Source organism: Salvelinus alpinus, chromosome 2 (genome assembly GCF_045679555.1).
Source record: "Salvelinus alpinus chromosome 2, SLU_Salpinus.1, whole genome shotgun sequence".
NCBI classification, from domain to species: domain Eukaryota; kingdom Metazoa; phylum Chordata; class Actinopteri; order Salmoniformes; family Salmonidae; genus Salvelinus; species Salvelinus alpinus.
In genome coordinates this window covers 39,278,362-39,301,982 of record NC_092087.1, presented here as the reverse complement: position 1 = coordinate 39,301,982, position 23,621 = coordinate 39,278,362, and the positions used below count along the sequence as shown (strand labels likewise).

The following is a 23,621-nucleotide window of genomic DNA, read 5'->3' as shown; positions in this document are numbered from 1 at the left end:
TCTTGTGGCTGAATGGAAGCAAGTCCCCACAGCAATGTTCCAACATCTAGTGGAAAGCCTTCCCAGAAGAGTGTAGGCTGGTATAGCAGCAAAGGGGGGACCAACTCCATATGAATGCCCATGATTTTGGAATGAGATGTTCAACGATGAGGTGTCCACATACTTTTGGTCATGTAGTGTAGTTGCGGAATGGATAGAATGGTACTTCGTTCTAAATTCTATGAATGTGGTCTAGGAAACCATAAAATATATAACCTATATAACTAGAATGTGGGAACTTTGGTAGTGACCAACAGGCATAGACAGTTAGTAAGGTGACTGGGCGTTGGTGAGTACACATATCTTTATCAGAACTGTCTAGTTTTTAATTGTAGAGGTGTGGTAGACTGTAGAGCAATGTTCCCTCTAATTCTTTGGGGCACGTAGCAAATGTGAGGTCTTGTGAGCGGAAACTTGAACATTGTGGAATTTTGTGCAACTTCCGGCATGCGCTTACAGTGAACACTGAGGCTGTACCCTTACAGTTTGAGACAGTAGGCAACAGGCTATTGTGGCTATTTGAGCATAATGTAGGCCTACCAACAAAACCAATTGGGCAAATCACATAAAATGTTTACATGGAAATAGCTTTTGATTTCTATGATATAGCCTACAGTATGTTGTGTTCAATTGCATGAGACTTATTTTTTTTGTTTTTACATTATCCAGGGCTTGACATTAATTAATTATTTTTTTACTCAGTCTGTAACACCATGGGCCAAATAGGTGACTGTAAATTGCATTGTATTGTGTTGTATGATGCAAGAAACCACTTTACAAAATACTATAAATTATTATTAATTAAGCCTACACAATTTTCTTCATAACACATTTCATATTTCATGGAGCCTATATTACATTTTTTTTTTCATAATCCAGTTAATACAAGGCTCCACTTTTTCGTGTACATTACACCATTTCTTTCATAATGCATTTTATACATGTCGAATTCTATGAGGATTGCCAGATTGGAGAAAAAATACAGATTTCTTTGTTTTGTTTTTGTGGTATCGATGAAGGTATTTGATTGGGGAATGGAAATACATTTTTATGATGGGAAATTATAATACACACACACACTTACACAAATATACACACACACACTTTGATTGTACTCATGTTATAGCCAACTAGATTCCTGTATTAATTATCTTCATCTGGTTAAATGTTTGTAGTTTGCATGTTTCAGTAATTATTAACTTGGTTAAATAGTTGTAAATCTCTGCTTGATTTAGCTTTGGTATAGTTGGCATTTTTATACATATTCAGTATTTCCACTGAAGAAAGCAATAATTAATCAACACACTACTGTAAATAAATGGACACTACCTGCTATTAAACGGAAATTGCTCTACGTAAATAAATGGTGAGAAATGCTCAGTCTGAAGTAATTCGGCTATGGGTTTCACAGCCCTATAATAATGATACAAATTATATCACCTTAGAAAGGGTTTCTTTACAACCTATGGGGTATAGGATGTTGGGAATAGTGGCATAGGAGTCTGAAATTAATTAAATACCCTAACCCTAAGCTATGTTCAATGTCAGCAGACATTGTAATAATGATAAAAGTCACAGAGGGTTTTCTTCTGAATAACTGGTCAGGGCAGAGCACTTTCCATTCAGCTTCAGGCAGCGTTGATGTAAGGCTCTATCCCACGTGTAGTGATTACTTCTATCCGTCACGCCCATTGTAGCTTATATCAATGTAATTACACCCAACACAATGTTGAAAAACAGAATGCTTCCCACCACTAGATCACATAACTAGACGTGAGATTGACACGACCATAATAATCATCATGAAACAGCCTTGGAAGTTCCATAAGTATAAGCCAACATAATTCTTTATTTTTACAATAACCTGTTTAACTGCATTGATATGGCTTAATTGATCATAGTCCAGATTCGTTATAGTTGAAAATGCCATGAAGGTACACAAGAGGAATTTAAACCAAACAGATTTTTTTTGCAGGTTTTTTGTTTCCCCACATTTATTGATGAATTAATTTCCCATCAAGAAAATGTATCCCCATTCCCAAATCAAATACCTTCATCGATACCACAAAAAAACACAGAAAAATACAGTTTTTTACTCCAATCTGGCGACCCTCATAAAATCCGACATAGTACCAGTATCCCAAAGTATTAAGCGAAAACAAGCATAAAAAACAGCATTGGCATTAAATAATAAAAAACGTAAGGCAACTATAATATTATATGTATTTCGGTGACAACCTGGTTGATTAACAATATTGGGTTGTTAACACGTTTGTTTTTTATATAAATAAATGTGGGACACAAAAAAAAAGCAGTGTAGAACACGATTGCCCAAAATCTATCAAAGTGCTGACTCGTTGGCCCCCCCAAATGTTTTTTTTCTATCAATGAAGTCGCACAAAAATGTGTGTCTTTTCCTACGAATTAAATCACACCATTTTTTGGGGTCTTTTCACACGAATTAAGCCACACAGAAACACACGAAATCTGCTGAAATATCACGAAATCTGCTGAAATACTTATTGTGTATATTTTTGAGTGAGATTGTGTTGCTTGTAGGAAGCAGTAACTCCCCATGTCTGACCTATACTTCTCTATAACTGGGCTAATAACTTGTCAACTAGCAGACTCGTTTGATTTGTTTTGTTACATTGAAAAGGGGATGATATAATGTTGATTCGATCACAGGAAAAACGGTGATATATATAGTGAAACTAATGGGGCGAATTCAGTTAAATTCAATCTCTTGCGTCTCTGCACGTCATTGGCATATCTTCTGCGCGGCAGTCCTGCAGGAAGTGCGCGGCCGACGCGCGCAGTTTAGAGGGAACATTGCTGTAGAGGTGTTTGTTTTACAATGTTTAAACCTTTATGAACTGTAAATGTAATTAAACTGACAGCAGAATATAAAAAATAAAAAATGACATTCATTGATCCATGGATATATGGATGAGGCAGGCTCTGTGGTCCCTGTTTGAATAGATAGATCCTGGCTAGTCTCAAACGATCAGAACGCATTGACCAATCAGAGGGCTTGTCGGAGTGGCTGAGATCCATACAGGTCAGGTTTAGTGGGTGGAGCTTAAGTCATAGCAACCACGTGAGTTGATGGGTGATGCTTCATGCTTGAATCACAAAAGTAATGTCATACAGTGCATTCGGAAAGTATTCAGACCCCTTGACTTTTCCAAATTTTGTTACGTTACAGCCTTATTCTGGATTTTTTTTAAATGGCATCATCAATCTAATACCCCATAATGACAAAGCGAAAACCTTTTTATTTTTTACATTTTTGCAAATTTATAATTTTTTAAAAACAGAAGTACCTTATTTACATAAGTATTCAGACCCTTTGCTATGAGACTTGAAATTGAGCTCATGTGCATCCTGTTTCCATTGATCATCCTTGAGATGTTTCTACAACTTGATTGGAGTACACCTGGGATGCCATCCCCACCAAGACTCTTCCTAGAGTTGGCTGCCCTGCCAAAAGGCACCTAAAGGACTCTCAAACCATGAGAAACATGATTCTCTGGTTTGATGAAACCAAGATTTAACTTTTTGGCCTGAATGCCAAGTGTCACATCTGGAGGAAAACTGGCGCCATCCCTACGGTGAAGCATGGTGGTGACAGCATCATGCTGTGGGGATGTTTTTCAACGGCAGAGACTGGGAGACTAGTCAAGATCGAGAGAAAGATGAACGGAGCAAAGTACAGAGAGATCCTTAATGAAAACCTGCTCCAGAGCGCTCAGGACCTCAGACTGGGGTGAAGGTTCACCTTCCAACAGGACAACGACCCTAAGCACACAGCCAAGACAATGCAGGAGTGGCTTCGGGATAAGCCTCTGAATGTCCTTGAGTGGCCCAGCCAGAGCCCGGACGTGAACCCGATCTAACATCTCTGGAGACCTGAAAATAGCTGTGCATCGACGCTCCCCATCCAACCTGACAGAGCTTGAGAGGATCTGCAGAGAAGAATGGGAGAAACTCCCCAAATACAGGTGCGCCAAGCTTGTAGCGTCATACCCAAGAAGACTCAAGGCTGTAATCGCTACCAAAGGTGCTTCAACAAAGTACTGAGTAAAGGGTCTGAATACTTATGTAAATGTGATTTCAGTTTACATTTTAGAATAAGGCTGTAACCTAACAAAATGTAGAAAAAGTCAAGAGGTCTGAATAGTTTCCGAACGCACTGTATGGTAGAGACATGGGGTTTGGACTGTTGTTTTTCTTACTGAATTGAATGGGCATATTTGTGTAAACCTTTAATTAATTAATCATTTTATGGGTGAACACCCTACTATATGTTTATGATTAGACTGATGTAACACTACCCTAAGTATTATGTAATACTGTGTCACGCCCTGACTTTAGTTATATTTGTTTTCTTTATTTTTTGGTTAGGTCAGGGTGTGACAAGGGTGGTTTGTTTAGTTTTTGTCTTGTCTCGGGTTTTTGTTTATCTATGGGGATTTTGTATGGTCTAGGGGTATGTAGGTTTATGGTGGCCTGAATTGGTTGGCCTATTTAGGTTGCCATTTTCTATGTTGGTTTTGTGGGTAGTTGTTTTCTGTTTTGTGTGAGTACCTGACAGAACTGTTGCGTTTTGTTCCACTTTAGTTTTTTGTTTCAGTGTTCAGGTTATTAATAAACATCATGAACACGTACCACGCTGCGCTTTGGTCTACTCCTGCTTCCTCAGACGAACAACGTTACATACTGTATAATATATTATGTACATGGGGCTGTACTGACAAAATACAAGTTAATGTGGGTTTACGGTTCAAAATGTATATAGACACAACACATTTTTCCTAAAAACTACAACTCCCTCCATACCTCATACATCTCGTTCCAGATAGGGTTGAGGTTCTCCTTGATCACATGACTCTTAAACTTGACCCCTCCGATGTTGATCTTGACGTAAGGGTCACTCTTGCCCTTCTTCAGGCCACCCATCAGGTTGTCCTTGGCGATAAGATTCTGGGCCTCCAGTAGGTGGATTCTCAGCAGCCCCTAAAAACAAACACTAGTAACAAGACTGCACAAATACAGCAGTATAGCATGACATACCTAATTCACACAGTACTGTATGTGGTATTGTACTGTATACCTCAAAAGAAAACAACTGTAATAATGGCCTTCACTGGCATACTGTATCTCACCTCAGAGCCAAAGCTGGGATCAGGGTTGGTGTGTGTGGGGAGTGTTTCAGGAGGACTGGGTTCCTCAGTGAGCTCCTCAGGTACTTTCCCAGAGACCATCTCAGTAGCTGTTACTCTCTTAGCCTTCTCTGGCTCTGGTGCTTGGATAGAGGGAAGGCTGGGGACTGGAGCACTGGGAGTGTCCACTGAACTAGACCTGAGCAGACTTGGTGGAATAAAAGAGAAATTGGTTAATCGTGTGTGTTTGTGTGTATGTATGTATTAGTACACCCTCATTTGTTCTACCTCTTCTGCACTGTGTCTCTCTCCAGTCTCTGTTCAGCAGTAGAGGCGGCTCGAGCTCTGGGTTGATCTGCCCTCTCCACATCAATCTCACACTTCTTGGGACACAGCAGCTGTAGTACAACAACACATTTAATAACACCACCATATAACCTTATCACAAAATATCATGCAGTGAATTAACACACGTCTAAAGTGCCTCCTACAGAGTAATAGAGTGTTTGTTAAGTGCAAGTGTGTCTCACCTTGAGTTCAGCCCTCAGTAGAATCTGACTGTCAGGTGAGGCTCCATCCAGACTCAGCCACTGATCCAGGACCAGATCTGGTTCTGACAGCAGCTCTCTGATTGGTACCACCAGAGAACCAATAGGCAAGGTCCAACTGTGAGACAACTAGAGGAGAAGAGAAAATGGAAGATGGATGAATGACCTCGTAATTCTGTGAAGAGTATAGTACCCTTTTATAAAAACCCACGTCTTTAAGCTCTGATCTAAAAAAAATATTTTAACATACACACTTACCTTCACTATGAGGAGCTCTTCTCTGGGGTCATGAACCAGGAAGTAAAAAGCCTCTTCCCACTGGGGTGAGATGGTTCGATCACACACCTTAATAGAGAAGGAGGCATGAGCAGTAATTCACTGTCACAGATCAAAATATCAAATCAAATTGTATGCGCCATATACGTGAAATGCTTACTTACAAGCCCTTAATCAACAATGCAGTTCAAGGAATAGAGTTAAGAAAATATTTACTAAATAAAAGAAATAAAGAAATAAAAAGTAATAATAAAATAACAATAATGAGGCTATATACAGGGGGTACCGGTACAGAGTCAATGTGCAGGGGTACAGGTTAGTTGAGGTGATTTGTACATCTAAGTAGAGGTAAAGTGACTATGCATAGATAATAAACAGCGAGTAGCAGCAGTGTAAAAACAAAAGGGGGGGGGGTCAATGTAAATAGTCTGGGTGGTTATTTGATTAATTGTTCAGCAGTCTTATGGCTTGGGGTAGAATACCATATTAATATTACATATTATTTTTAAGACACATTGAATGGTTTTACAGTGTCATATGTCAAATTTTAACAGGACACATTGAATGGGTTGTCTGTCTCACCGTAGTTTTATGGGAAGTCCCCCCCACAACAAGTTCAGCTCCCACTTTTGGCTCCTTCCCACTCTTCTTAAGCTAGAAACACACCACAATAAATAAACAGTCAAAACAAACACACTACATGTGCACAAAAGAGGCACCCAGGTTCATATGCAAAATATAATTAGTCCTCTAAACATAAACATCATTAACATTATCCCTGCACACAAAATCATAAGACCCCCTCCAAACTGAGAAAGAGGTGCAAAGACTCACTGGCAGGCCGTCTGCCCTCTCCACAAACACAAAGAGTAGAGCCATAGAGGGAACCGCCTTGTTGTGGTAGGACTGCCTGGACTGGAACTGGAACACCTTAGGGACATTTACACAGGTCACTGGGTCTGTATGGCACTGTGTACAAGAATGCATTACTCTGATGGCAGTGTGTATAATGATTTTATTTATTTTTTATTTCATTTAACCAGGCAAGTCAGTTAAGAACAAATTCTTATTTACAATAACGGCCTACCCTGGCCAAACCCGGACAACGCTGGGCCAACTGCGCGCCACCCTATTGGACTCAAAAATCACCGCCGGTTGTGATACAGCCTGGATTTGAACCAGGGTCTGTAGTGACTCCTCTAGCACCGAGACGCAGTGCCTTAGACCGCTGCGCCACTCAGGAACCCCATGACACGTTACACTACTGTTTAATACTGCCTATTATAAAGCTTATGTTTTGCAAAAGAGATTCTCTGATCACAATACGATATCTCTATTAAAAGAGGAAGAAGGACTGACCTGGTCCAGTATGCCTGGTTCTGATACTGTTGGTACCCACTCCAGTACCAGGTGAACACGACCTGACTTCACATCATTCAGAGTGTACCACTGGAACAGAGAGATAACAACTCAGTGTAGTCTACCACTGAAACAGGGAAACTAATGAGCTTTTACATCGGATGGTAACATATGCAGTGATTTGTTTGTGTGAAGGAAAGTATGAAGTCATGTTAACTCTGATGCAGGCAGGCAGATCTCACCTGGTCAGTGTATTGAGAGGTGATGATATCCTTCAAACTAATCTTCAACCTGTATAGGTACATAGGAATATCAGGTTAGAGTGCAAACAACTGTACAAACGGAATATGGAGCAAAATCTAATCCGTGGGAGTAGTTACATGTCCCTGCCCAAGGGGGTGCCAAAGTCACCACACATAGAAATCTATCTAGCTCCCAGAGACTACGTTTGCATCCCAAATGACACCCTAAAGTAGTGCGCTATATAGAGAATATATTGCCATTTGGGTCACAAGCTGCATACCTGCCCATGAAGTCATCTTTCATGTCCATGTCCTTATCAAATATCTCTACATGGAGCTCCTGGCCAGGCAGCGTGGTCAGAACCACCTGGGAGACAACACAACACACAACAACAGCTTCAGTTAAAGCAATATTCTACATACTAAAACTGGAAACACACAGGGAAGCACTGAGATTTTGAGGTCACCTAATATTTTCCTCTAAATAATGGGTAAATACTCATTGGTAGACTGCTGTCCTGGTTGTTAACAGTGTTCATTTCGTAAACAATAACTATGACGAAAAATATTCGCCCCATGACCAATTTTTCCTATCGAAAGCTAATGACGATAACGATGTGAGATGCCATGTAAAAAACAATAAATGTAAGAAATTAGTTTTCATTTTAGTTGACGAAAATGTGACGAGACGAGGATTTCACGTGAGACTAATGGACATTCAATTTGACATGAAGCTCCTTTTCTTCTGATTTGTCCAATCATAAGCATGAATGCCTTTGCAGAATATTTAATGCAATCCTCTCATTGGCAGAATGAACGTATTTCAGTTGCGCGGTCTGGCTCTTCCACACAGCTCCCGGGATGTCACTTCAGTCACTCGTCAATCTTTTGAACTGGTGCGCATTCAGGACACTTTAGTTGTAACTAACCTAAACTAGAAACAATAATGTTTACTCTCTCTTACTGTCATGTGGGCTATTTCTGCTTTGATCACATCAGAAGCTCTATGTTATTCATCTGTGTTGTCGCTCTCGCGCTTCGCAAATGCGACCGCAGTAGTTTTTTCCCCCGATTGGAAATATGAATGCTATTTGCTGAATATTAGGAGTACAGTAGCCTAACATTTCTGGCATTGTTGGAAAGCTCTGATTCTCCACCTGTTAGGGGATTCATTGTTATTTAGCCCAAGGTTTATGATGGGGAGAAAAGAGATGTATAACCTAAATTGTTTACCTGTAGCCAAGGCTTTGTAGCCTATGGTAAATCATGGCTGGCAATGGTTACAATCTGCCACAAAAGCAATGTGCCAGCTATACGAGGGGATAGTAGGTCTAGTTGGACAAGGCTATCTTAATGTGCACGTGATGATATAGATTATTTCATGGGGGAAAAATGCAATAAAATTACTGTGATTAAAACTAGACTAAAATTGTCCAGAGTTTTATCCGACTGACAACAAAAACTAAGGATGAAAATACTCAAATGTGACTAAGTCTAAAAGGTAATTTAGTCATAAAGACTAACACTAAAACTACATCTAAAATAGTTTTCAAAATTATCACTGGTTGATAAGCACTCTTTCTATGGTTCTGTTTTCTGATGACCAGAGGCCTCCTTGAACTCATTATAACCCTACAGTGGTATGACTGTCCGTTTTAACCAAATACTTTATTTGTTTTGTTAAAATGTTCCGACTTGAAAATGAAGATAATATTAGGTTGATATCGTACCTCATAAATCTCGTTCCAGGTGGGGTTGAGGTTCCTATTGATGACACGACTTTCAAAGGTCTCACCCCCGATGTTGATCTTAACATAGGGGTCACTCTTGCCCTTTACCATGCCCCCCATCATGTTGTCCTTTGGGACCAAATTTTGGCCCTCTAGAAGGTGGATTCTAAGCACCCCCTAAAACAACAAAACACTGAAATTCATCATAGACTCAGACTCTTCAACATTGCAATCACACTTTAACTTGGTTTAATTGTAACTACCTTAGTTTCTAACAATAACATGTATGTCCATGTATATTACATGCTTTACCTCTGTGGCAAAGCTGGGGTCATGGGAGGTCTGTTGGGGGCGTATCTTTGAGAGACCAGCTGCTAGGCTAGCTGCCTCTGTAGAGGAAGTGGGAATGTTCTCCTCATCCAACCATAGCACCTGAGAGAGAAAGGGAGAGCGAGAAACAATGAGAGAGAGAGAAACAAAGAGAGAGAGAGAAACATAAGAAACAAAGAGAGAGAGACAGATAACGAGAGAGAGAAACAAAGAGAGAAACAGAGAGAGAGAGAAACAAAGAGAGAGAGAAACAAAGAGAGAGAGAAACAAAGAGAGACAGAAAGAAAGAGAAACAAAGCGAGAGAGACAGATAGAGAGAAACAAAGAGAGAGAGAGAGAGAGACAGATAAAGAGAGAGATAAACAAAGAGAGACAGACAGACAGAAAGAAAGAAAGAAAGAAAGAAAGAAAGAAAGAAAGAAAGAAAGAGAAGAATGCATTACACATAGGGCAAACTGAGCTTTAGAGATGTGCATCCATCTTACTGTAGGTTGGGATTGAGAGGAGGAACCTGTTTCTTACCCTGAGTACAGTGTTGATGTAGATGCGGCTGGCAGGGCCAGATTTGTCAAGCTGGAACCACTGGTCCAGAGACAGGTTGGGGCTGGACAGCAGACGGGACAGCGGGATGGACAGGCTACCTAGAGTCTGAATCCGGTCGTTGTCTTTCACCTGGAAGAGATGGGAGGATAGTGAGAATGTTCAATGAAGAATACACACATAGGAAAGAGTGTGGTCATTCAACAGATTGCTATGAGGAAACAGACAGAAATAATGCATTCAAATAATAACAAATTGGTGCAAAACATGTTATGGAGTTAGAATATCAAGGTACCTGAATGTCTATTGACTGCTTGCGTGGATCTGGGATGAAGAAGGTGAAGGCATCCTCCCACTCTGGGTTGATTGTCGTCCAACAGGTCTAAAAACAGTGTTAAGGAATAGAGAGAATGCAAAATAGGAGTGGGTTTGACTTCAAAGCAAAGGGTTATGATAGTCTGTTACTATGGTAGCCCCGTTTGGTCCTTTGTTCCGCTATAGGAGCCGGATGGAATAAGTCTCGTAAGTCACTACTCTGGTAGTCTTACCCTGCTCTCTCGAGTGATGTCCTGCACAGACAACTGCACCATGGGACTGGGTTCTTTGTTGCCCTTCTTCATCTAAAACACACACACACAAACACACATCAACATATAAAACACACAAACAACGTTAACACTTTATTAATGTAGCACTACAGGGGGTTTAGTTTCGTCCCAGCACTAAAATAATTTAATTCTACTAATCAAGTTATTGATAATTAGATTTGATTAGTTGAAACAGATGTGTTTGTGCTGGGTTTGTAACAAAAGCCTGCACACTCTGTAGCTCTTCAGGACTAGGGTTGGTAACCACTGGCATAGATGTTGCATAGCAACCGCCGAAAAACAGTAGAAAGAGGAAACAGAGTTGAGTGCCAAGAGTTTCAGGAAGTCTAAACACAGCACCACTATGGGTGTGTTTCATTCCAGAAGGTTGTTCCCTCTCCTTGGCTCCCATTCACTTCCTTTTGCAGATCAGACAGGACTGGATAGGTGAAAACAACATGTCGTGAAAGCTAGCCTTTAAAGCCGATGTTGCAATTATCTCAGATCAGTGAATGGAAGTGAACAAGGGCCGAGGGTAGGGAACAACTCTGTGTAACAAGAACCCTAGTGACAGTTACAGCGCTACCCTCGCAGCCACAGACAGGATGCAGCTTAAGGGCTGAGAGAGGAGGAGGAGGAGGGGGGAGGTTGACAAGGTGTGACTCACAGGAAGGGCTTCAGCCTTGTCCAGATACACTGCCAAGATGGCTGCCGAGGGGGGATCAGAAGTCTTACTGGACGCTGTCAAGCTCTTGTTCCTCTGAAGAACCTGGGAGAGGAAGGGAGAGGGGGAGGAGTTGAGAGGAGGGGAGAGGCACTTAGCTCTAAGTACTTTTCATTCTGCACATTCCTTCACTACAGCTCACTGCCAGCGTACACAGTCACCACAGTGTATAATCAAACAAGACGGAATGGGCCTCATACTGCTGTAACATTAACTTTGGGAGGAATATTATGATAGGGAGGATACGGATGCAGACCTGCTCCAGTCGCTCCGTATTGGGCAGCAAGACCAACCACTCCAGTCTGAAATGGACCCGTCCTGACTTGGTTTCTTTCAGGGTGAACCACTGAGAAACAAAAATACAGATTGTGATGACAAAGTAGTGTCTAACCGTGTCAGACATTCAATACTCAAAATAACTCACTTCATCAACAACTGTGGACTTCTTCACGATACCCAAATCTATCTTGGTTCTGTAGGAAACGGCAGAGTGGGAGAGAGACAAAAAGAGAAATAAACAAAAACAGAGAAAACAAGACAATGGAGAAAAAGAAGGAAAAGAGATCCAGCAGTATTTAAGGAAGAGAAGAGAACACTGCATGTAAAACACTAGGACACGTTATACTCTTTCTACTCAGTTACAGGGCTAAGTGAGGTGAAAGGGAAGGGAAACAGTCAAAAGTGGCAGTGTGGCACACAGAAACCCATGGACAGGCAGATGTAGCTACCTCCCCAGGAAGTCATCCTGGTCTGGGTCTTTGTCATACACCTCCACCTCCAGCTCCTGACCTGGTACTTCATGGACTATGACCTGACATACACACATGAACATACAGTTGCATTCGGAAAGTATTCAGAACCCTTGACTTTTTCCACATTTTGTTACATTACAGTCTTATTTTAAAATGGATTAAATAGTTTTTTCCCCTCATCAATCTACACACAGTACCCCATAATGAGAAAGCAAAAACAGGTTTTTAGACATTTTTGCGTATCACATTTACATAAGTATTCAGACCCTTTACTCAGTATTTTGTTGAAGCACCTTTGGCAGCAATTACAGCCTCGAGTCTTCTTAGGTACGACGCTACAAGCTTGGCACACCTGTATTTGGGGAGTTTCTCCCATTCTCTGCAGATCCTCTCAAGCGTTGTCAGGTTAGATGGGGAGCTGCACAGCTATTTTCAGGTCTCTCCAGACAGGTTCGATCAGGTTCAAATCCGCGCTCTGGCTGGGCCCCTCAATGACATTCAGAGGCTTGTCCCGAAGCCACTCTTGTCTTTGCTGTCTGCTTAAAGTCATTGTCCTGTTGGAAGGTGAACCATTGCCCCAGTCTGAGGTCCTGAGTGCTCCTGAGTGCTCTTTTCATCAAGGATCTCGCTGTACCTTGCTCCGTTCATCTTTCTCTCGATCCTGACTTGTCTCCCAGTCCCTGCCGCTGAAAAACATCCCCACAGCATGATGCTGCCACCACCATGCTTAACCGTAGGGATGGCGCAGGTTTCCTCCAGACATGATGCTTGGCATTCAGGCCAAAAGGTTCAATCTTGGTTTCATCAGACCAGAGAATCTTGTTTCTCATGGTCTGAGAGTCCTTTAGGTGCCTTTTGGCAAACTCCAAGCGGGCTGTCATGTGCCTTTTAATGAGTGGCTTCTGTCTGGCCACTTTACCATAAAGGCCTGATTGGTGGAGTGCTGCAGAGATGGTTGTCCTTCTGGAAGGTTCTCCAATCTCCACAGAGGAACTCTGGAGCTCTGTCAGAGTGACCATCGGGTTCTTGGTCACCTCCCTGACCAAGGTCCTTCTCCATCGATTGCTCAGTTTGGCTGGGGGGTAAACATCTAGGAAGAGGTGGTTCCAAACTTCTTCCATTTAAGAATTATGGAGGCCACTGTGTTCTTGGGGACCTTCAATGACCTTCAATGCTACACACAGTACCCCATAACATTTTTTTGGCACCCTTCCCCAGTTATGTGCCTCGACACAATCCTGTCTCGGAGCTCTACGGACAATTCCTTTGACCTCATGGCTTGGTTTTTGCTCTGACATGCACTGTCAACTGTGGAACCTTATATAGACAGGTGTGTGCCTTTCCAAATAAAGTCAAATCAATTGAATTTACCACAGGTGAAGTTGTAGAAACATCTCAAGGATGATCAATGGAAACAAGATGCAACTGAGCTCAATTTCGAGTCTCATAGCAAAGGGTCTGAATACTTATGTAAATAAGCTATTTCAGTTTTTATATTTTTCAAACATTTCGAAAAACCTGTTTTCGCTTTGTCATTATTTTATTTATTTATTTTATTTATTTTACCGTTATTTTACCAGGTAAGTTGACTGAGAACACGTTCTCATTTGCAGCAACGACCTGGGGAATAGTTACAGGGGAGAGGAGGGGGATGAATGAGCCAATTGTAAACTGGGGATTATTAGGTGACCGTGATGGTTGAGGGCCAGATTGGGAATTTAGCCAGGACACCGGGGTTAACACCCCTACTCTTACGATAAGTGCCATGGGATCTTTAATGACCTCAGAGAGTCAGGACACCCGTTTAACGTCCCATCCGAAAGACGGCACCCTACACAGAGCAGTGTCCCCAATCACTGCCCTGGGGCATTGGGATCTTTGTTTAGACCAGAGGAAAGAGTGCCTCCTACTGGCCCTCCAACACCACTTCCAGCAGCACCTGGTCTCCCATCCAGGGACTGACCAGGACCAACCCTGCTTAGCTTCAGAAGCAAGCCAGCAGTGGTATGCAGGGTGGTATGCTGCTGACAATGGGGGGGTTTGTGTGTAGGTTAATGAGGAAAATAAGTAATTCAATAAGGCTGTAACGTAACAAAATGTGGAAAAAGTCAAGTGGTCTGAATACTTCCGAATGCACTGTACACAACACCATGAGGACCAACAACACAGAGACAATGTGGCTCTTTACTCTATGATTACTCAGTTTGACTGTGTGTCATTGGCAGAGTGATTGTTTTGTAAAAAAACAAATTAACCTTAATAGACAGACATACATAGGGGAATCCCCACATTGCTACTGGACCAATGCATTCTCTACCAAGTAATGCATTCTCTCCCTAAACAAATAATTGGAAATTAAGACATGCCGTTTTGCAACAGGAAATGCAACACTAACATGTGGCAATGACATTCAATGAAATAGGAATGAGTGATTTTACGCAATCCTCTGGCTCCTGGCCCCCTCACCTCGTACATCTCTCCCCACTTGGGACAGACAGTGTTGTCCACAACGTGGGAGGTGAAGGTCTGAGGACCCACCCTACACAGGGCGTAAGGGTCAGACAGCCCTGCTATCACCCCCTTAATGTAGTTGTCCTTAGCTGGCAGGTCATCAGCCTCCAAGAGGTGGATACGCACCACACCCTGAGGGGGCGGGAGATAGAGAGAGCGGGGGAGAGGGAGAGAGAAATAGGGAGAGAGAAAAATAGAAGGATGAGAGGGCACAGATACAGAGTAGGAAGGAACAATGAATTATTTAATGGGGAGGGAGGGAGAGGAAGACAGTGAGAGGATTGATACTGGTATAAGCTCTACTGTGTGTGTATATCAGTCTGTACGTCTGTATATCAGTTTGGCAGTCATAAGCTCAGACAAGACACATAGAGTCTGTGGTCTGAGTAAATAAATGTGTGTGTTTGTGGAGAGTGTTTGTGGAGAGTGTGGACTCACCCTAGGCAGAGGAGAGCGAAGCTGGGCAACGTGCAGGTCTGCTACCAGGGGAACAGTCAGACGGTTGGGCAGAACCAGGTGGGAAGCTATGGCATCCATTATCATGGTGTCAGACATAATGCTGAGAAACACAGGAGAGGGAGCACTCGACTTTATATATACAGTAGACACATGGAAGTGCACAAACATAGTATATCAAAATACAGCAATATCATAGCATAGCACTGATTGTATCAGTTGGGGCATACAGTAAAGTATAGTTAAGTGTTACATGAAGTGAATTATCATCACATGACATAGTGACTCCAATTACAGAACAATAACAACAGACAAAGTCAGACTCACTTCAGACCAGGGATGTCCAGTAAGTTGGTCAGTCCAGTCCAGTTGATGTCCAGTTTCTATAGGACAGGGGTGAGGAGATGAGGGAAAATATGAGGAATGTTGGGGTTTCAGACATCCAATACAAAGAGAAAGAGAGATACATAACACATGAAGGCATGTACAGTAGAACAACACACAAAACAATGAGGGTTCCGCAAAGGTTCTTTGGGAAGGGTTATGGTTCTATGTGGAACCATAATTACTCAAAGAACCATTTGAGCTCTTCAATGGTTCTTTTCAGATCAGAAAATTGTTATTTGCTCTTCTAGTGATGATTCAAATGTACGGGCGATGGCTCATTAGAATATTTTGGGGTGTGGTTTGCACACAGCTCTTTTTGTGCAACTGTGAGTGAGGGTGCCATTCCAGTTTATCTAATGTGTTGTGTTATGCCAACACACATTATATATATGACTATGGCCAGTGACAGTGTCTTGTGTCACTTGAGAATGGTTGACTAAATCAGTCAGTGATTCTCAATTCTTTCTCCAGGGACCACTAGCTGATCTAGAAATAGCTCATTTGATTCAACTTGCCAATTAACACAATTATAACGCCTATGAAATTGTAACAATATAATATGGCTGACCAGAATAATAAACCCTGTATAGTTCTTCAAAAGGATCTACAAAGGAGCCTCCCAAGTGGCGCAGCAGTCTAAGGCTCTGTGTCACAATGCTAGAGGTGTCACCACAGACCCGGGTTCAATCCCGGGCTGTATCGTGATCGGGAGTCCCATAAGGCGGTGCACAATTGGGGAGGGTTTGGCCGGGGGACTTTACTTGGCTCATTGTGCTCTAGCGACTCCTTGTTGCGCCTGCAGGCTGACCTCAGTCTTCAGTTGAAAGGTGGTGCGGCTGGCTTCCAGGTTAAGCGGGCGGGTGTAAAGAAACGCAGTTTGGCGGGTCATGTGTTGGAGGACGCATGACTCGACCTTCGCTGCCCGTTGGAGCAATGAGACAAGATCGAAATTGTGGAGAAAAAAATAACCATAAAAAAGGGTTCTTATATAGCCACAAAAAGGGTTGTAACCATAGTAACTTTTTTTGTGCTATATAGAACCTTATTTAATGGTTCTTTATAGAACCTTAGGAAAGGGTTCTTTATAGCACAATACAGGCTCCATTTCGAACATAATGAGCATGGTTCTTTATAGAACCTTCAAAAAAGGGTTCTATATAGCACCAAAAAGGGTTCCGCTATGGTTACAAGCCAAAGAACCTACCTGGTACTATTTGGAACCATTATTTTTTCGTGTGAAGTAACAGGGAGTGTGAGATGGTGGAGTGTTGGGAGTAAAGAGGATATGAAGGGAAAGATGGACAGACTGATGGTGTTAAGGAAAGAGGGGGATGGTTCCAGCTACCCACCGGCCTGCGGATAAAGAACATGGTGACTGCGCCCACGATGGGGACATCTCCAATCAGAGGCTCCAGAATCACCCGCATCATCCCATGCAGCTGGGAAGAGAGAGGAGGGAATACATTAATATAAAATCGCAAAACTGACATAAGCTTTATAAAAACACTTATAGGGATTTATAAGTATAGACTGTGAATTATTTGTTTATACATACATACAATACCAGTCAAAATTCTGGATACAACTACTCATTCAATGGTTTTTCTTTATTTTTTACTATTTTCTACATTGTAGAATAATAGTGAAGACATCAAAACTATGAAATAACACATATGGAATCATGTAGTAACCAAAAAAGTGTTGAACAAATCAAAATATATTTTATATTTGAGATTCTTCAAAGTAACCACCCTTTGCCTTGATGACAGCTTTGCACACTCTTCGCATTCTCTCAACCAGCTTCATGAGGAAGTCACAGTTGTGCCTTGTTAAAAGTTAATTTGTGTAATTTCTTTCCTTCATTATGCGTTTAGCCAATCAGTTGTGTTGTGACATGGTAGGGGTGGTAAGAACAGCTCAAATAAGCAAAGAGAAATGACAGTCCATCATTACTTTAAGAGATGAAGTTCAGTCAATGGAGAACATTTCAAGAACTTTGAAAGTTTCTTCAAGTGCAGTTGCAAAAACCATCAAGTGCTATGATGAAACTGGCTCTCAAGAGGACCGCCACATGAAAGGAAGACCCAGAGTTACCTCTAATGCAGAGGATAAGTTCATTAGAGTTTCCAGTCTCAGAAATTGCAGCCCAAATAAATGCTAGTAACAGACACATCTCAACATCAACTGTTCAGAGGAGACTGCGTGAATAAAGCTTTCATGGTTGAATTGCTGCAAAGAAACCACTACTAAAGGACACCAATAAGAAGAGACCGGCTTGGGCTAAGAAACACAAGCAATGGACATTAGACCGGTGGAGATTTTTGGTTCAAATCGCCGTGTCTTTGTGAGAGTACGTGAACAGATGATCTCCGCATGTGTGGTTCCCACCGTGAAGCATAGAGGGGGAGGTGTGATGGTGTGCTTTGCTGGTGACACTGTCAGTGATTTATTTAGAATTCAAGGCACACTTAACCAGCGTGGCTACCACAGCATTCTGCAGCGATACACAATCCCATCTGGTTTGCGCTTAGTGGGACTACCATTTATTTTTCAACACACCTCCAGGCTGTGTAAGGGCTATTTGACCAAGAAGGGGAGCGATGGAGTGCTGCATCAGATGACCTGGGCTCCACAATCAACCGACCTCCCGATGGTTTGGAATGAGTTGGACCGCAGAGTGAAAGAAAAGCAGCCAACAAGTGCTCAGCATATCTGGGAACTCCTTCAAAAATTGGAAAAACATTCCAGGTGAAGCTGGGAAAATGCCAAGAGTGTGCAAAGCTGTCATCAAGGCAAAGGGTGGCTACTTTGAATAATCTCAAATCTCAAATATATTTTGATTTGTTTAACTTTTTTTTTCTTACTACTTGATTCCTTATGTGTTATTTCATAGCTTTGATGTCTTCACTATTATTCAACAATGTAGATGATAGTAAAAATAAAGAAAAACCCTCGAATGAGTATGTGTGTCCAAACGTTTGACTGGTACTGTACATTAAAAATAAAGACGTCATTTCTTAGTTATGTTTTAACATTATATTATTGTGTTACCAATATCTCTTCCTGCCTCTCCCTTTCTCTTTGTCAGGTCAATACCTTATTTTCTCCCTATTTTCCATAATATCCCACAGCCTTATTACAGACTAGAGAGAAAATAAAACATACCTGTATTCCCTTGACTCCTGCTTTGCAGAAATACCTCTTAACCTCCACATTGATCTCAACATTTCCAACATAGCTGCAAGGTAAAAGAGAAGGATACTGTAGCACATTGCAATAATTGGTCCTTGTATAATGGTTTTGAACTTCCGAATTTGGAAGTGAGAGTGAATGGTGCCTCTGAGGCCTGGAGGAAAGTTAAACATTGAAGGGTTGAAGGTCACCTGATGTACACATCCAGCAGGACTTGTCCCCTCTCATTCTCTGTGTGTGCTTTTACACCCACCACCTTCATGGCCTACAACACACATACAGCATTGTCAACAAAGAACATACACACACCAAGAGAACACAATTATGTAAGACTATGAAAGACCATAGTCCAATATTGTCCATCTCAGTGAGAGTGAAAGAAAATCTTGTGTCATGTATAGTATGATGAGACCTGTAGCAGTGTGTGTGTGTGTGTGTGTATGGGGGATGTTATCTTAGAAGTTACCTTGTCCCCAAAGTCCACCTTAGTGAAGGTGAGGGTCTGGAGGTGAGTGCTGGAGGCACGGATGGATGGAGCGATGGTCTCCACTAGCAGCTTTTCCAGATATTGACCCACAAACGGCCACACCTGCTGCAGGATCTGAGTTGGGGGGACAGGGAGAGGAGCAGGGATGATGGCTATAATTAGTGTAATGCACACCAGGTAATTGCTTTTCAGCAATACTAAATCAGGTTATTGCAACATTTTCTCTGAGGGAAACACAGATAAGACTTGTTCTACCCCTTGCTACTTCAGGAGTTAATGTGGAAGCACAAGCACACCACTCTCTAACGGCAATAGGCCTACTACTTTAAAATGTCTCAGCTTCAAATACCCAGGCATGATTATCTTATGGTGGTCGTACTCAATGTGTCAATAAGAACTAGGGCAACATGCATGTGACAGATTAGACTTCAGCTGTGCACACGTCTGTCTTTTCCATGATAGACATAGTTTCACATATTCAGGATTCTGGGCCCACCCGTTACCTGTAGATCTGTTTATGTCCAACCTTCACTGTTTAGATAATATGGTTCCTATTGGGCAAGGTTAGTGTTAGGACGTAGACAAACACTATCCACGAAACCCATCCACACTCCATTCCCCCAGGGGGCAGCAGCAACCTTGTCCAGGTGCTGAGCCTGGTTGATAAGCACACCAGGTGCTGCCAATTAAGGCGATCGTCGGTCAGTGTCCCAGTTTTGTAAGCTGTGAGGCTGCTGGTAAAATTGACTCAATAGTTTTTCCCCCTCATCAATATACACACAATACCCCATAATGTCAAAGCAAAAACAAATTTTTTGACATTTTTGCAAATGTATTAAAAATAAAATTACAGAAATATCACATTTACATAAGTGTTCTGACCCTTTACTCAGTACTTTGTTGAAGCACCTTTGGCAGCTATTACAGCCTCAAGTCTTTTTGGGTATATATATTTTTTTATTTTATTTAACTAGGCAAGTCAGTTAAGAACAAATTCTTATTTACAATGACGGCCTAGGAACAGTGGGTTAACTGCCTTGTTCAGGGCCAGAACGACAAACTTCTACCGTGTCAGCTCAGGGATTCGATCTAGCGACCTTTCAGTTACTGGCCCAATGCTCTAACCACTAGGCTACCTGCAGCCGCAAATAATGCTATAAGCTTGGCACACCTGTATTTGGGGAGTTTCTCCCATTCTTCTCTGCTGATCCTCTCAAGCTGGATGGGGAGCGTTGCTGCACAGCTATTTTCAGGTCTCTCCAGAGATGTTAGATCGGGTTCAAGTCTGGGCTCTGGCTTTGCCACTCAAGGCCATTCAGAAACTTCTGCATTGTCGGGTTCAAGTCCGGGCTCTGGCTTGGCCACTCAAGGACATTCAGACACTCCTGCATTGTCTTGGCTGTGTGTTTAGGGTCATTGTCCTGTTGGAAGGTGAACCTTCACCCCAGTCTGAGGTCCTGAGCAGGTTTTCATCAAGGATCTCTCTGTACTTTGCTCCATTCATCTTTCCCTCGATCCTGACTAGTCTCCCAGTCCCTGCCACTGAAAAACATACCCTCAGCATGACGCTGCCAAAATCATGCTTCACCATAGGGATGGTGCCAGGTTTCCTCCAGACATGACACTTGGCATTAAGGCCAAAGAGTTCAATCTTGGTTTCATCAGACCAGAGAATCATATTTCTTGTGGTCTGAGTCCTTTAGGTGCCTTTTGGCAAACTCCAAGCGGGCTTTCATGTGCCTTTTACTGAGGAGTGGCTTCTGTCTGGCCACTTTACCATAAAGGCCTGATTTGGGAGAGTGCTGCAGAGATGGTTGTCCTTCTGGAAGGTTCTCCAATCTCCACAGAGGAACTCTGGAGCTCTGTCAGAGTGACCATCGGGTTCTTGGTTACCTCCAAGACCAAGGCCCTTCACCCCCAATTGCTCAGTTTGGCCGGGCGCCCAGCTCTAGGAAGAGTCTTGGTGGTTCCAAACTTCCATTTAAGAATGATGGAGGCCACTGTGTTCTTGGGGAGAATGCTGCAGATTTTCTTTTTGGTACCCTTCCCCAGATCTTTGCCTCAACACAATTATGTATCAGACCTCTACAGACAATTCCTTCAACCTCATGGCTTGGTTTTTGCTCTGACATGCACAGTCAACTGTGGGACCATAAATAGACAGGTGGGCCTTTCCAAATCATGTCCAATAAATTGAATTTACCACAGGTGGACATCTCAAGAATGATCAATGGAAACAGGATGTGCATCCTAAACTCAATGTCAAGTCTCATAGCAAAGGGTCTGAATACTTATGTAAATAAGGTATCTGTTTTTTATTTGTAATACATTTGCAAAAATGTATAAAAACCTGTTTTTGCTTTGTCATTATGGGGTATTGTGTGTAGATTAAGGAAAAATCATAATTTAATAAATTTTAGAATAATGCTGTAATGTAACAAAATGAGGAAAAAGTGAAAGGGTCTGAATACTTTCCGAATGCACAGTATACTGTAGATGCGTGCTATAGAAAGAAATTACATCTGGGTTCAGTCTGCAACATGAACAGCAAGGGTTTCTGGGCAATGGCACCTAGAGGGAAATCCAACTCAAATATCTGCTTTGTCTAAGAGATAGCTGTGCTCGGACCTCGTGTTCCCATTGTAGCGAAAATCATAATTTCAGTCTTGGCTGAGGCCTATTCTTAGAACACAGGCCCAGCCTGGTTTTGCAGGCTGGGCCACTACAATGGGTAGGCAGTCATTGTAACTGACTTGCCCAGTTAAAAAAAGGTTCAATTTAAAAATAATAAAAATAATTTGAGGGGCTGGAAGAGACAGAGTGAAAGAGAGGTTGTGGGAGAAGGGACAATTGTTGCCATTTGATTGGATTTTAGGGGTTTAGCTGGCCCCTCCCTCTTCCTGTGAGTCAGGCAGCACTAATATGGAAAGGTTGACAGAGTGGCCTGGCAATGGGCCTGCTCTGCTCTCTACTGTAGGAGGGGAGAAAGCTGCCTACAGCCCAGACACAGTGGCGAGGCTACTGGGGTGGGCGTCCCTGCTGTAACATGGCAGCGTACCGGCAGCAGCACTAATCACTCAGCTACCATGCCCCACCACCCATCTATCAACATAGCAGCTGGCTCACAGAGACAGCGATAGGCATGTGTGTTTGCTGTGTGTTTAATGGGAGAATGATGAATAGGGTTTCTCTTTGCACTCTCTAAAGGGCAGGCATTTGTAAGCGGAGAGGTTACCAGATGAAAACTGATGTAGAGAGGTAATGTCGCAGTACCTTATTGAGCCATTCCACCTTTTCCACATCTGGGAAGTTGACCTGTGAGAAATTATAAATAAATACATCAGTCACAGATTTAGGAGGAATACAGGAGTTGTCTTATCATGTACATAATGAGTTGTATAGCTAGGGTTATCAGACTAGCTTTTCCCAGTGCTTTTGTCTGTGTTGTTAGTGAATGCCACAACGGAAACTTTCTACATCCGAGGGACAGGAAGTGGGTGAGAACGACATAAGTGCACCATCATCTCAATGCCTTCATTTGGCACTAAACAGAACTCCCTTATAGTCAGTGCTTGACTTGGGCAGGAGCTCACCGGAGCTGAGTACCGGCACCTCAAATGTTCTACCGCTTGAGCTCCTGTTCCTCTTATAGAATATTAGCTCAAAAGTATTGTGGAGCTCCTGCACCTAAATATAAACAGTACTGGCACCCAAAATGAGTACCGGAACCTATTTCAGTCAAGTACTGATTATAGTTTAAACAAACACCATTCTTCACCCCAAACAGATTTGACACCCCAAACAGATTCTTCACCCCAAGCAGATTCGTCACCCCAAACAGATTCGTCACCCCAAACAGATTCTTCACCCCAAACAGATTCTTCACCCCAAACAGATTCTTCACCCCAAACAGATTCGTCACCCCAAACAGATTCTTCACCCCAAACAGATTCGTCACCCCAAACAGATTCTTCACCCCAAACAGATTATTCACCCCAAACAGATTCTTCACCCCAAACAGATTCTTCACCCCAAACAGATTATTCACCCCAAACAGATTCGTCACCCCAAACAGACTAAATGCTAAAGGTTATGTTGTGACCAGTAGCTTGTTTATTCCCCTTATCTGTTATTCTGAAATAGACTCATTCTCTGACTCACTCCCTCCTTTTTTCCCCTCTTAGTCCCGTGGGAAGACATATTGAGAATTGCCTAATATAGAAGAAGCTGAGGAGGCGGAGGAATCATACATAGGGAGCAAGAGAGATAGAGAATTAAACTGTAGAGAGAATGGAG

General features: G+C 42.3%; 1 protein-coding gene across 3 annotated transcripts in view; it reads right to left on the bottom strand.

Annotated features, from left to right (window-relative positions):
• The window catches only part of LOC139560479 (extended synaptotagmin-1-like), a 38,105-nt gene that overhangs the window by 13,185 nt on the left and 1,299 nt on the right, over positions 1–23,621 (bottom strand). The window contains exons 2-28 of one of the 3 annotated variants that reach the window (XM_071377299.1): positions 22,599–22,640; positions 19,305–19,439; positions 19,030–19,103; positions 18,812–18,884; positions 16,996–17,085; positions 15,587–15,642; positions 15,242–15,362; positions 14,759–14,935; positions 12,269–12,351; positions 11,965–12,013; positions 11,797–11,886; positions 11,484–11,585; positions 10,778–10,849; positions 10,525–10,611; positions 10,212–10,361; positions 9,672–9,791; positions 9,360–9,536; positions 7,911–7,996; positions 7,630–7,678; positions 7,388–7,477; positions 6,863–6,958; positions 6,611–6,682; positions 6,011–6,097; positions 5,735–5,881; positions 5,493–5,602; positions 5,208–5,412; positions 4,882–5,058 (exon numbers count right to left, since the gene is read on the bottom strand). In XM_071377299.1, coding sequence (XP_071233400.1) covers positions 4,882–5,058; positions 5,208–5,412; positions 5,493–5,602; positions 5,735–5,881; positions 6,011–6,097; positions 6,611–6,682; positions 6,863–6,958; positions 7,388–7,477; positions 7,630–7,678; positions 7,911–7,996; positions 9,360–9,536; positions 9,672–9,791; positions 10,212–10,361; positions 10,525–10,611; positions 10,778–10,849; positions 11,484–11,585; positions 11,797–11,886; positions 11,965–12,013; positions 12,269–12,351; positions 14,759–14,935; positions 15,242–15,362; positions 15,587–15,642; positions 16,996–17,085; positions 18,812–18,884; positions 19,030–19,103; positions 19,305–19,439; positions 22,599–22,640 — 2,817 coding nt within the window. The remainder of the gene's footprint in view (positions 1–4,881; positions 5,059–5,207; positions 5,413–5,492; positions 5,603–5,734; positions 5,882–6,010; positions 6,098–6,610; positions 6,683–6,862; positions 6,959–7,387; positions 7,478–7,629; positions 7,679–7,910; positions 7,997–9,359; positions 9,537–9,671; positions 9,792–10,211; positions 10,362–10,524; positions 10,612–10,777; positions 10,850–11,483; positions 11,586–11,796; positions 11,887–11,964; positions 12,014–12,268; positions 12,352–14,758; positions 14,936–15,241; positions 15,363–15,586; positions 15,643–16,995; positions 17,086–18,811; positions 18,885–19,029; positions 19,104–19,304; positions 19,440–22,598; positions 22,641–23,621) is intronic. The other 2 variants (XM_071377308.1, XM_071377318.1) reach the window with 2 other exon arrangements.